Below are 12,346 nucleotides of genomic sequence, written 5' to 3'. Positions count from 1 at the left end.
ATGTTGGAATTTTTAAGTTTCAGAGTTTGACAAACTAACCATCAACCGAACTTAAGATCTGAACTGAACCAATAACTGAACTGAAAGAATGTAACTGAACTGAAGGAGACTTATCAGACTGAAACTGACCAAGAAATGAAGTAATTAACTTAAGTTCTCATAAGTGTTAAAAGGTCTCAAACCGATGAATTTGATATTGACAAACAAATCGGACATCAGAACTGAAGAGCAGAACTGATAATATTCTCAAAATTGATTTAGCTAAACTGAATCAATCAAAACTGAACTAGAACGTTCAAACAGAAACGAAATTAGTTAGAACTTATATAGACCAGCTGCTCTGATTAGTCGACCAGCTTGACTCCTGATCATTTAGCCACGTCATCAGTTGAAATTTGAATCTCAGCAAACAAACTGACAGTCCATACCGAAGCTTAACAGATGAAGCATAACAGTCTAATACATCATACATCTGTCAAAAAACGATTGTCTACATTGATTAAAAGACGACTCAATGGATCTCATTAATTAATGCATTAAATTTGATCGTTGGGATCAAAGACTATAAATAGCTGCAAAGTCTGTTCTTGAAGCAGTTATTGAAGTGAGAAAAGGTGAAGGAAAAACAACGGCCAATAACAATCTCAGTCAGTTGCGATTTGCTTTCAAGTTTTTATTCAGTTTCCATATCGCAAATTCTAGCTCACACTTCATTGATTAATTCTTAGCATTCAGGCTACGTATTTAAGCTATTCAGTTATCAACTGATAAGTGAAAATAAGGTATAAAAGTGTCGGTTTGGCATTGTTTAAGTTCAACTGAAGTGGGTTATTAAATTCCATTGTAATTAATCAAAGTATTTTAGTGAATTCCTATCCTTGAGATAGAAGGGGTAACGTAGGAGAATTTGGAGTCCCTAAACATCCATAAAAATCCTCGTGTGCATCATTTTATTAATTCAGTTATCACGATACCCTAGCCGAATTATTCAATATATCTTTCAATTTATTTTCGCACTATTATTATTAGTTAGCTGATCGATATAGGTGTAACGCCTCAGATTCGACGACTGTCCTTACTGTACCAAGACGAGTCTTTCCAGCGTGCTTATGTCCTCACTCACACGCACCCTAGAAAACTTCTCAGGAGGTCACCCATCCCAGAATCGCCCAAGTCAAGCACGCTTAACTTTGGAGATCTTATGTGATGAGCTATCGAAAAGAAGATGCACCTTCGTTGTATGAGTAGTACATATCAAATCTTTTAAACCCTCTTAAACTATACAGTCCATTACATTGAACAGTCTCGGAATCTCTCTCCTTCGGGTGTAAGATCGGTTCATTCATGTTCCCTCCGCCTAGAAGCCTGCGAAGAGCCGCTCATTGTCCGTGCAATCTCATGGCACCAACGATCACCCCCCGCCCTCTTCGGCCCCGGGCCTCACATGCCCACCAGCTTCCGCTTTGTTCGTCCCCGAACCCACACCGTACTAGGAGAGGTCGGCTATGATACCAACTGTAACGCCCCATATTCGACGACTGTCATCATTGTACCAAGACGAATCTTTCCAGCGTGCTTATGTTCTCACTCACACGCACCCTAGGAAACTTCCCAGGAGGTCACCCATCCCAGAATTGCCCCAAGTCAGGCACGCTTAACTTTGGAGTTCTTATGTGATGAGCTACCGAAAAAAAGATACACCTTCGTGGTATGAGTAGTACATATCAAATCTTTTAAGCCCTCTTTAACTATACAGTCCATTACATTGAACAGTCTCGGAATCCCTCTCCTTCCGGTGTAAGTTCGGTTCATTCATGTTCCCTCCGCCTAAAAGCCTGCCAAGAGCCGCTCATTGTCCGTGCAACCTCATGACATCGGCGATCATCCCCCGCCCTCTTCGGCCCCGGGCCTCACAATGCCCACCAGTTTCCGCTTGGTTCGTCCCCGAACCCACACCGTACTAGGAGAGGTCGGCTCTGATACCAACTGTAACGCCCCATATTCGACGACTGTCATCATTGTACCAAGACGAGTCTTTCCAGCGTGCTTATGTTCTCACGCACACGCACCCTAGGAAACTTCCCAGGAGGTCACCCATCCCAGAATTGCCCCAAGTCAAGCACGCTTAACTTTGGGGTTCTTATGTGATGAGCTATCGAAAAGAAGGTGCACCTTCGTGGTATGAGTAGTACATATCAAATCTTTTATGTCCTCTTCAACTGTACAAATTATTACATTGAACAGTCTCGGAATCCCTCTCCTTCTGGTGTAAGATCGATTCATTCATGTTCCCTCCGCCTAGAAGCCTGCCAGGAGCCGCTCATTGTCCGTGCAACCTCATGGCACCGGCGATCACCTCCTGCCCTCTTCGGCCTCGGGCCTCACAATAGGCATACAAGATTGCATTATCAGTTCCTCAAAGAACTGATTCATTTTTTTTGAAAAGACTTCAAAAGGCATAAATGTTTATTTAACCCCTCTTCTAAACACATCACCCATCTTAACCGATCCTAACAAGTGATATCAGAGCGATTAAATCTTGTCTTGAATAATACCAAATACACACATCTGAAAACTATGTTTCCGTTTAACAAAATTCCTTTGTTTTCAAGAGAAGAATTTTATGACTAGAAGATCAAAATACAGGCTCATCTAGCTACACAAGATGATGATCTGTGGTACGTTATAAGTGACAGACCAATGAAAATAATGAAGGCTAATACTGCAGTTTCTCTTACTGATAGTGCGATGAAGCCACGTGATGAATGGACAACAGAAGACAAAATTCCTATGTTTCCCAGAAAATATTTCGACAACTGGAAAATCAGAGTGCAGGTTCATTTAGCTGCACAGGACGATAACATGTGGTACGTTATCACTGACGGACCCATGAAAATATTAAAATCAAACACAGCTGTTGCAATAACTGAAAAGGCACCACATCGCGTTGAAAAGCCTAGAGAGGAATGGACAACTGAGGATAAGAGGAAAGCCAATCTTGACAATGTGGACATTTTTATAAAACACTGGATAAAGTCACTTTTAGCAAAATCAAAATGTCCAAAACTGCCAAAGAGATATGGGAGAAACTGATTCAGCTTTGTGAAGGAAACGAGCAAACCAAGGAGAACAAGCTATCAGTTGCTGTTCAGAAATTTGACAACATCAAAATGAAAGCTGGAGAATCCATGCTTGAATACGATGAAAGGATCAGCGGTATTATAAATGAGCTGAATGCACAGGGAAATGTGTATACTAACAAAGAAGTAGCTCTAAAGGTGGTCAGAGGTCTTCCCAAGGAATGGGACGTCAAGACCATGGCTATGCGTGAATCAAAGGACCTTAATAAGGTCGAACTTCATGATTTGTTCGCTGATCAAAAGGCTTACGAGTTTTAACTACAAACCAGAGAAAGGGAACCTTCTACATCAAATGTCACAGCTGCCTCAACTGCGGTCAACATGGAACCAACTGGTTTAGTTGACAAATCTGCTGATAAATTGAGTGATGACGCAATGTCATTGTTTATCAAGAAATTTGGAAGATTCATGCGAAGAAACCAAGGAAATTTCCAGAAACAATACCAGAAAAACAACTTAGAGGAAGAATCTTATACTTGATACAACTGTGGCAAGACTGGTCATTTCATTGCCGACTGTTCCAAGCCAAAGAAGGATAGTCGAAGATCAACTGATAAGGGAAAGAAGCCCTATGAGCACAAAAGAAGAACCAAGGATAACAAGAAGTCATTCAAAAAGAACATGAAGTGCTCAAAGCTGAAGAGAGTAAGTCAAAGTGGGCAGAAACTTACATCGAGGAGTCAGAACCTAAAAGCCCAATCAGTTCAAGTGATGATGAAGAGGATGTCAAGTGTTTAATGGTAGATGATGCTGAACTGGAGTCAACAAGTTAACATGTATTTGACTTCAACTCTACTGATTTCACTCGTGAGGAACTCATTAACACATTGCATGACATGGTAAATGAGTATCACAAACTTGCTCGATCATTTGAGAGGGTCAGAGCTAAGCAAATTGATCCCAATGACAACAAAACTGAAACTGATGAGTTAGTTGAAGTGTTGAGACTAAAAAGGGAGATTGCAAAGCAAAAAGCTTAAATGATTGAGAACCAAGCTTTGATATATCAGTTAAAAACTGAAATTTAAAAAAATACTGAACTGATTCAAGCTTGGAACAAGTCTTCATTTACATTGACTGAAATGAAGAATTCACAAAAATCAGTTGATGATAAAACTGGTTTAGGCTTTAACAGTCATATTGAAAATTCCGCAAATGATACACAGCCAAGGTTGAATGAAAACAAAGGAAAGAACATTACCTTTGTAAAATTAACTATGGTAAATGAATTCTCAGAACCAAGTAAATCAGCTGTTCAATCGACTGAAAGTAAGAACAAAGCCAAACGATATGGAATTGGATATAGCTCTGATAGTTCTACTGATTCTAGAATATGTTCTCCTAAACGATTCAGTTACAAAAATCAGTACTCAAGGAATGGCTATTACAATTACTACAACTATAAGTCAGTTCAGAAACGGTATCAAAAGAACAGTCAGTTGAAAAAAAGTACAAATCATAATGTTTCCTTCTCACATCACACACTTAATACTCAATGTTGAGAAAGACTATTTGGAACACAGCAACTGGAAAGTCAATTAGACTAGTCCAAGTCTGGGTTCCTAAAGGTCTAATCATTTTAGGACACAAATGAATATGGGTACCAAGATCATATACCGTGTGTGATTGCAGGTGACAGGTACAAACAAGGAATCCACTTGGTATCTAGACAGTGGCTGCTCAGTGTCACGCCCTGTGTCCGAAGCGACAGTGACATTCGGCATTGTTTAACAATTACTTGAAAACAATTAAGCCTCGTATCGAAATGCCAAAACAAGTTTTTTTCATAAAATAATAGTGTCTTTTACAATGAAAATGGAATAAACATTACATCAGAGTTTTTCTTAAACGGAAACAAGCAAAAATAAAATTTTTGAATCTTGATCTCGATCCTTGATTCACCATCCCCAAAAGCATCTTGCTCTTCCTCATTCAGTTGCTCCTCGTTTTTATCTGAAATTTTTAAGGTGTGATTGTTTTGGGAAACACTCAGCAAGTGGGGGTCGATCGATTTTCAATGATACGTATCGATCTTAATCTTTAAACAGTTTTTTAACAATCTTTCAAATCTTATTACTTTTAACTCATCATAACAGAAACAAATCGAATATGAGACATAAGTTAACAGATGATTTAGAGAAATTCAGAAGCATATCAGACCAATTCAGAACAGACACAACATTGTTACTCATCTCATTTCCATTGTCAAATTGTCCCCAATATGTTAGTCCTCTAAGGGGTGAGGCCAGAACTCGGTTTTATACCCACCGGTGGGGGCCAGACAAAAATGGCTTTATACCCACCATTGGGGGCCACACAGAAATGGTTTTATACCCACTATTGGGGCCAGACAGAATCACAATTCTCGTCCCATTTCAAATTGAATCGTAACAGTGTAACAAAGATTTCAGATTTTTATTGAACATAACTTATCTAAATTTCAGACAGATGCAGCGGAATCAAAGAATTTCGAAGAAACAGAAAGAACACAAATAATCGATCGATAGTTTTAAAATAACAGACGGAGATTTTCGAAAGAATGGACACACAATCATGCATGTCATATCATTTATATGGAAAGTTTTAAATATACAAACGAAGTACATAACAAAAGCCCACTTTCAGATTTTTGTACGAAGTTCCTCTCGAAAATTGAGCAGCACTTCGTCGTGAAAAATTCGATCTTCAATCGCGCAACACTTCGGTTATTCCTTCGAGCAGACTGAGACACGATTTCAGCAGCACTTCGATGTGATTTTTGATCGCCTACACTGCAAGAATTCCCTCCTCTTCCTTGCTCTCCTTTGGCCGAAATTTGAGAGGGCTTGGTGGTGTGTTTTTCTCTCAAGTCTTGAGTGCTATTTATAGATGGAGAGTGTGGCTTTTCCTTACCCCTTGCGTTGACCAGTTGGAGCCCAAGCAATGATTTAATGATGATCATAATGGTGTTCAAAGAAATGACAAGCACCAAGAGTCATTTTTTGTACCATAAATGTGTCCTGGTCTCCTAGCTCCTCCCTTAGCTCCTTCATGGATTATCTCAATGGTCATTTCTTGTATACTTAATTTGTCTTAACCTTTAGCTCATCCCTTAGCTTCTTCCTTGGTTATTTCAAAGGTCATTTCTTGCACTTTTAACTTTTCCAAGCCTTTAGCTCATCTTTCAGATTCCTTTTTGGTCATGTTAGGACAAGCTTGGTTGAGCTGCTTTGAGCTGAAAGATCGAGTCCTTGAGCTGGGGTTTTACTCCTCCAGTGATAGCTCTTTGATGGATGCGATTACTTGCAGCTTGGCCTCCCGTTGAGTTAGTCTCTGAGATTTGAAGCCATTTCTTCGAGTTAAGTTAGCTGAAATCTAAGTTCAAATTTAATTTATATAGTTAGAATGAAAATTGTTGAGCTTAGTTTAAGCTAAATTTTAAGTTTGTATTTCTTACCTGATTTGCTTCGGATCGGCTTTTCCGGGTTCTCACATCCCTCCCTCCTTATTGAAAGTATCGTCCACGAAACTTGGATCAGCTTGAGCTTTTGAATAAATGAGGATATAGTGAGCGCATTTTCTCATCGAGTTCCTAAGTGGCCTCCCTTTCAGTATGATTTGACCACTGTACTTTGACATATGAGATTGTCCAGTGCCTCAAAACTTGGTCTTTTGTGTCCACTATTTGGATAGGGACTTCTTCATATTTGAGCTCTTCATTGCGGTGTCCTTCAATCATCAGTGGTGCAACTTTGAGTACATGGACATATTTCCTCAGTTGCGAGATGTGGAAAACGTTGTGAATCCTGGACATTTCAGGTGGCAAAGCTAGACGGTAGGCTAAGGTTCCCACCTTTTCCAATATCTCGAACGGTCCTACATATCTCGGGTTTAACTTTCCGGATTTATTGAACCGAACCACTCCCTTTATAGGAGAGACCTTGACATAAGCCTTTTCACCGATCTCCAATTCCAACGGTCTTCTTTTCAAATCTGTGCAGCTCTTTTGTCTATCTTGGGCTGTCTTGAGTCTTTCCTTGATTATAGCTACTTTGTCAACTGTTAATTGAACAAGTTCTGGTCCATTGACATCTTTTTCTCCGACTTCGTCCCAATATAGGGGCGACCTACACTTTCGACCATACAGAGCCTCATACGGAGCCATCTCGATGCTACTGTGATAGCTGTTATTATAGGCGAATTCTATCAGGGGTAACTGTTCACTCCAGTTTCCAGTAAAATCTAGAGCACAAGCCCTCAGCATGTCCTCGAGGGTTTGAATTGTTCTTTCAGTTTGGCCACCAGTTTGTGATGATAGGCCGTGCTAAGAGTGACCTTGGTTCCCAAAGCCTTTTGAAAATTTTTCCAAAATCTTGACACAAATCTTGGATCTCGATCAGACAGTATACTTACTGGGACTCCGTGTAGTGTCACTATGTTGTCCATATACAAGGTAGCTAGTTTATCCAAGTTGTAATTCATCCGCACTGGCAAGAAATGTGCAGACTTGGTCAATCTGTCAATGATTACCCAGATCCCATCGTGCCCTTGCCTTGATTTCGGTAGCCCTATTACGAAATCCATGGAGATGTTATCCCACTTCCATTTTGGTATTTCCAACGTTTGTAGGAGTCCTCCACGCCGTTGTTGTTCTGCCTTGACTTGTTGACAAGTTAAGCACTTAGAAACAAAGACAGCCACGTCTTTCTTCATTCCGTTCCAACAGTAATTATTCTCCAAATCCCGGTACATCTTGGTTCTTCCCGGATGTGCTGAAAATCTCGATTTATGTGCCTCTACCATCACTTCTTTACGAATCCCATTGATGTCTGGCACATATAACCGTCCTTTCATCCCTAGTATGCCATTTTCATCAATATGAAATTCTGGAATCTTTCCTTCTTGAACTTGCTCTTTAATTTTGAGGTTGGAGGAATCTCGACTTTGTTTCAATTTGATTTCTTCACTAAGGCATGGTTGTGCTGATAGTGAAGATAAGCTTACCTTTCAAAAATTTCTTCGGCTTAAAGCATCTGCCACCTTATTCGCCTTACCCGGATGATAATTGATTACAAAATCATAATCCTTTAGAAGTTCCATCCACCTTCTTTACCTCATGTTTAATTCTTTTTGGGTGAAAATGTACTCGAGGATCTGGTGATCAGTAAATATTTCACATTTCACTCCATAAAGGTAGTGCCTCCAGATTTTGAGTGCGTCATGAGTCGGGTAATTCTGCTCATACGGTTTTAACTGTCGTGACGCATAAGCAATTACTTGACCTTCTTGCATAAGTACACACCCTAACCCTCCATTTGAAGCGTCACTGTACACTGTGAAGTCCTTGCCGTCTTCAGGAAGGATTAATACTGGTGTAGTTGCGAGTTTTGTCTTCAGAGTTTCAAAACTCTTCTCACATGCTTCATTCCAAATAAATTTCGAATTTTTCTGAGTAAGTTTGGTGAGTAGAATGGCTATCGAAGAAAATCCTTCCACAAATTTTCTATATTAGCCAGCTAATCCCAGAAAACTTCTTACTTCAGTTGCAGTTTTCGGCTGTGGCCAATCCTTGATTGCCTCTACTTTCTTAGGGTCTACTGGCACCCCAAATTAAGAAATTATATGACCCAGGAACGCCACACTTTTTAACCAAAATTCACAGTTCTTGAATTAGGCATATAGTTCTTTTTCTCTCAGTGTTTGCAACGTGAGACGCAAATGTTCTCGGTGTTCTTCCTCGCTTGGTGAGTATACCAAGATATCATCTATAAAAACAACCACAAACTTGTCGAGATATGGTTTGAACACTTGATTCATCAGGTCCATGAATGTTACAGGAGCATTTGTTAGACCAAAAGGCATTACTGTAAATTTGTAATGTCCATATCTCGTCTTAAAAGCAGTTTTAAGGATATCATCAGTTTTGACTTTCAGTTGATGATAACCAGATCTTAGATCGAGTTTTGAGAAAACCTTGGCTCCTTTTAGCTGATAAAAAAGATTGTCTATTCTCGGGAGTGGGTACTTATTCTTTATGGTGATCTTGTTTAACTCCCGGTAGTCAATACAGAGCCTCATACTCCCGTCCTTCTACTTTACGAATAGCACTGGGGCTCCCCACGGAGATGCATTGGGGCGAACCTGCTTCTGGTCCAGTAATTCCTGAAGTTGCTCCTTTAACTCTTTTAATTCAGCTGGAGCCATCCGGTATGGTGCCTTTGAGATTGGTGCAGCACCAAGGACCAAATTGATTTCAAATTCCACTTCCCTATCGGGTATCTCACCCGGTAATTCTTCGGGGAAAACGTCTTGAAATTCTTGAACAATTGAAATATCCTCCAACTTTGGGACTTCTTCTTCCTTGATCTCAGTGATCATTGCCAGATAAATTTCTTCTCCTCCTTTTATGGCCTTCCAGGCTTGTGAGGTAGAAATTACCTTTCCTTGGATTTTCCGTGGTATATGACTTCCTCTTTAGTCGGAGTCTGAAGTCTAATTTCTTTCTTTTGACAGTCCACTATGGCATGGTTTTTAACTGACCAGTCCATTCCAAGAATGATGTCACACTCAACCATATTGAGTTGAATCAATTCCACTTTGAAAGTTTGTTTGCTGATACAAATTTTATAGTTTCGATATACTTTGTGTGTCTCAATTATTTTGCTCGCCAATGTTGCCACTCTTAATGGTTCACTAAGAGTATCATGTTCAAGTTTAAGTTTCTTAGCAAATCTTCTAGACACAAACGAGTGCGTAGCACCACAATCAAACAAGGTATATGCAGGCATTTAATTGACTAAGATATACCTGCCATCACTTCGTTGGTATTATCTGCTTCCTCCTGCGCTCATTGCAGCGCCCATCAAATCCGCAAAACTGTTTGGCTTGAATGCTGCCAAAGCTGAGTGAATCCGGCTGTTGAGTCCCTTTTTAAAACGATGCATTTTTAGTGTTTCATCAGACATGATTGTTGGGACATAGGTTCCCAGATCATTGAACTGTGAAGTGTATTTCATCATTGTCATGTCCGGAGCCTGTTTGAAGTTTTCGAACTCACTGAACTTCTGCAGACGAAATTTGGCTGGGTAGTATTGTTTCAAAAATTTTCTCCTGAAGGTTTTCCATGTGATCTGTTCCACTTCAGCCAGAGATGGTGACACAGTTTCCCACCATTTCCTTGCTCGGTCCTCTAAAAATGGTATCACAACCTCCACTCTCAATCCTTCAGGTACTTCCAGTAGGTGTAGTTGGGTCTCGACATTTTTAAGCCAGTTATGGCTAACTTCTGGATCAGGGTTTCCATCGAAAGTTGGAACTCGATTTTGCCTCAGAGATCCATAATGGTATTTAATTCCACGCCGTTGTGGTTCCGGTGGCGGTTGGATAGTGTTGGCAAAAGGGTTCACGATTCCTTGCAATGTGGCGGCTACAATGGTGGCTATTGACATCATATCCTCCTGACTGAGATTTACTTATGGGGGATTTTCATCCTCGTTTTGATTAACTCTTCTGTTGTTTCGATTATTTCTGGGTGGTCTACCTGCCATTTCCTATAAACATATATTTTATTAATTTATTTGCCATAATGTAAAAATCAAAATAATTTCATTAAATCTTGAAATTCATACAATCAAAAGTTTCAAAACAAAGTATTAATCAAATGATTCTGGATACAGTCGGTGCCTAATCTAGAGCTATCTCTCTACTAGTCTATGACTTCACCGTCTCCTACTACCTCATTAATCTCCTCTTCTACAATAGGATTTTCTTCTTGGTTAGCTTCAAGTTCTTCCAAGAGTTCCTCCATATTGATCATGTTATTCTGTAACTGATCAATATGATTTTGCAACTGTGTGTTGTGGTGGTCAAGGTTGTTTACTTGCTCTTGAAGCTCCTGTATTGTTGATTGGCTTGCTTTTTCATCGATTTCTTGTTCTTTGATCCGTTCCTCAAGACGGCGTTGTGTTTTGAGAAGGCTATCATCCCGGATTTTGAGTGTAAAAATCCAATCTTGAGCTTTGTTTAACTCTTGCTTGGTGATCTCGTGACCACGTTCCGACTCTAGATGATAGGCAGCATAACGTCTAACGTCCTCGCGTAGTCTCTTCTCTTTTTTACAGGCTTCACAAAGATCCTCCATCATGCATACGTTATTCCCATCCAACTGGTAGTTGTCACTCTCAAGTTTTTCATTTTTTTCTTTCAGTGTTTTAATTTCTGACTTCTTTTCCTGAAGTTGTTTTTGAAGTTCATTTATAATGCCTTGAATATCCATGTTTGTTTTCCTATAAAGATAAAAAGAAAACACAATTTTACTGATAGTATACTCATCCAATTTTAAATATGCAATAAAACAATAGAAAGTTTCATTTAAAAATAATTTGATACATAATATTTTTTTAATCACAATTTTATTGCAATCTAGATACTTTTATTATAATCTTGATCTTAATCTAGTTTATCATCTCTCTTCCGTCGCTGTAGCTATCCCTGTCGTCTCCAACAACTTCCATCGGTGCTTCTTCCTCTTCATCCTCTTCTTCCATGTTCTCTATCACCAGATGCATGTATTTATTCTGACCTTGAAGTCTGTCCATAGTGCCGTGGAGCTTTGAAATGTACCGATCCTGTTTCGCGTTGAACTCTTCCTAGCGCTGACGGGCCTGAGTAGTACGCCCTCTCTCTATCTCTACTCTCTCCAGCAAATCCCTGTTGAGTGAAGCTAAGTGCGCAATGCGAGCTGAATCAGTCGGTACCAGTAGAAGTTGGCTCTCAGTCAAGTCCAAATGATGAGTCAATCGTTGTACGTCAGTCTCAAGTACATATATAATCTCGTTAAGCTCCTGCTTCTCCAATCTTTCCTTGGCCAGTTGCGCTTTCAAGGTCGCGATCTCCCTAGTCTGATTATCAATCGTGAGCTGGCGCATGTGAAGGGCAGCCTGAGCGCGGGTACGTGGAGCAGCCATTTCCTAGAATAAGTGGAGGAAAAATATCAGAATCATATAAAGGATAGAAAGGCACAAATATTAGAAACAAAGTTGTCGTAGAAAATTTTCGATTCTATGGATTTGCAGAAAGATTGAAGGGATAGATTTTTGAAGTTGTTCAAAAATTTAGGGAACAAACAAAAGTTGGACTCAAATTGGGATACACTAGGCTTTTGCCAAAATTTTACTTTGTCAAATTTTGTCTGTCAAAATCCTAGCGGGATTATGAACCTGGCTCTG

General features: G+C 39.7%; 1 protein-coding gene across 1 annotated transcript; it reads left to right on the top strand.

Annotated features, from left to right (window-relative positions):
- The first annotated feature begins 2,709 nt into the window (after nucleotides 1-2,709).
- LOC140963960 (uncharacterized) lies at nucleotides 2,710-3,398 on the top strand. The gene is made up of 2 exons (XM_073423441.1): nucleotides 2,710-2,867; nucleotides 3,047-3,398. Exons 1-2 carry the CDS (start codon nucleotides 2,710-2,712, stop codon nucleotides 3,396-3,398), a joined length of 510 nt encoding a protein of 169 aa, XP_073279542.1.
- The last annotated feature ends 8,948 nt before the right edge of the window (nucleotides 3,399-12,346 follow it).

The sequence above is a fragment of the Primulina huaijiensis genome, chromosome 18 (assembly GCF_012295235.1).
Source record: "Primulina huaijiensis isolate GDHJ02 chromosome 18, ASM1229523v2, whole genome shotgun sequence".
NCBI lineage: Eukaryota > Viridiplantae > Streptophyta > Magnoliopsida > Lamiales > Gesneriaceae > Primulina > Primulina huaijiensis.
The sequence above is the reverse complement of the archived record's forward strand: the minus strand, read 5'-3'. Positions and strand labels throughout refer to the sequence as shown.

Bases quoted from the DNA above. Each gene is read 5' to 3' on its own strand.
- LOC140963960 (XM_073423441.1), top strand. From the start codon at position 2,710: ATGAAGGCTAATACTGCAGTTTCTCTTACTGATAGTGCGATGAAGCCA. The intron at 2,868-3,046 runs GTACGTTATCAC...AGTCACTTTTAG, and splicing joins GCACAGGACGATAACATGTG to CAAAATCAAAATGTCCAAAA.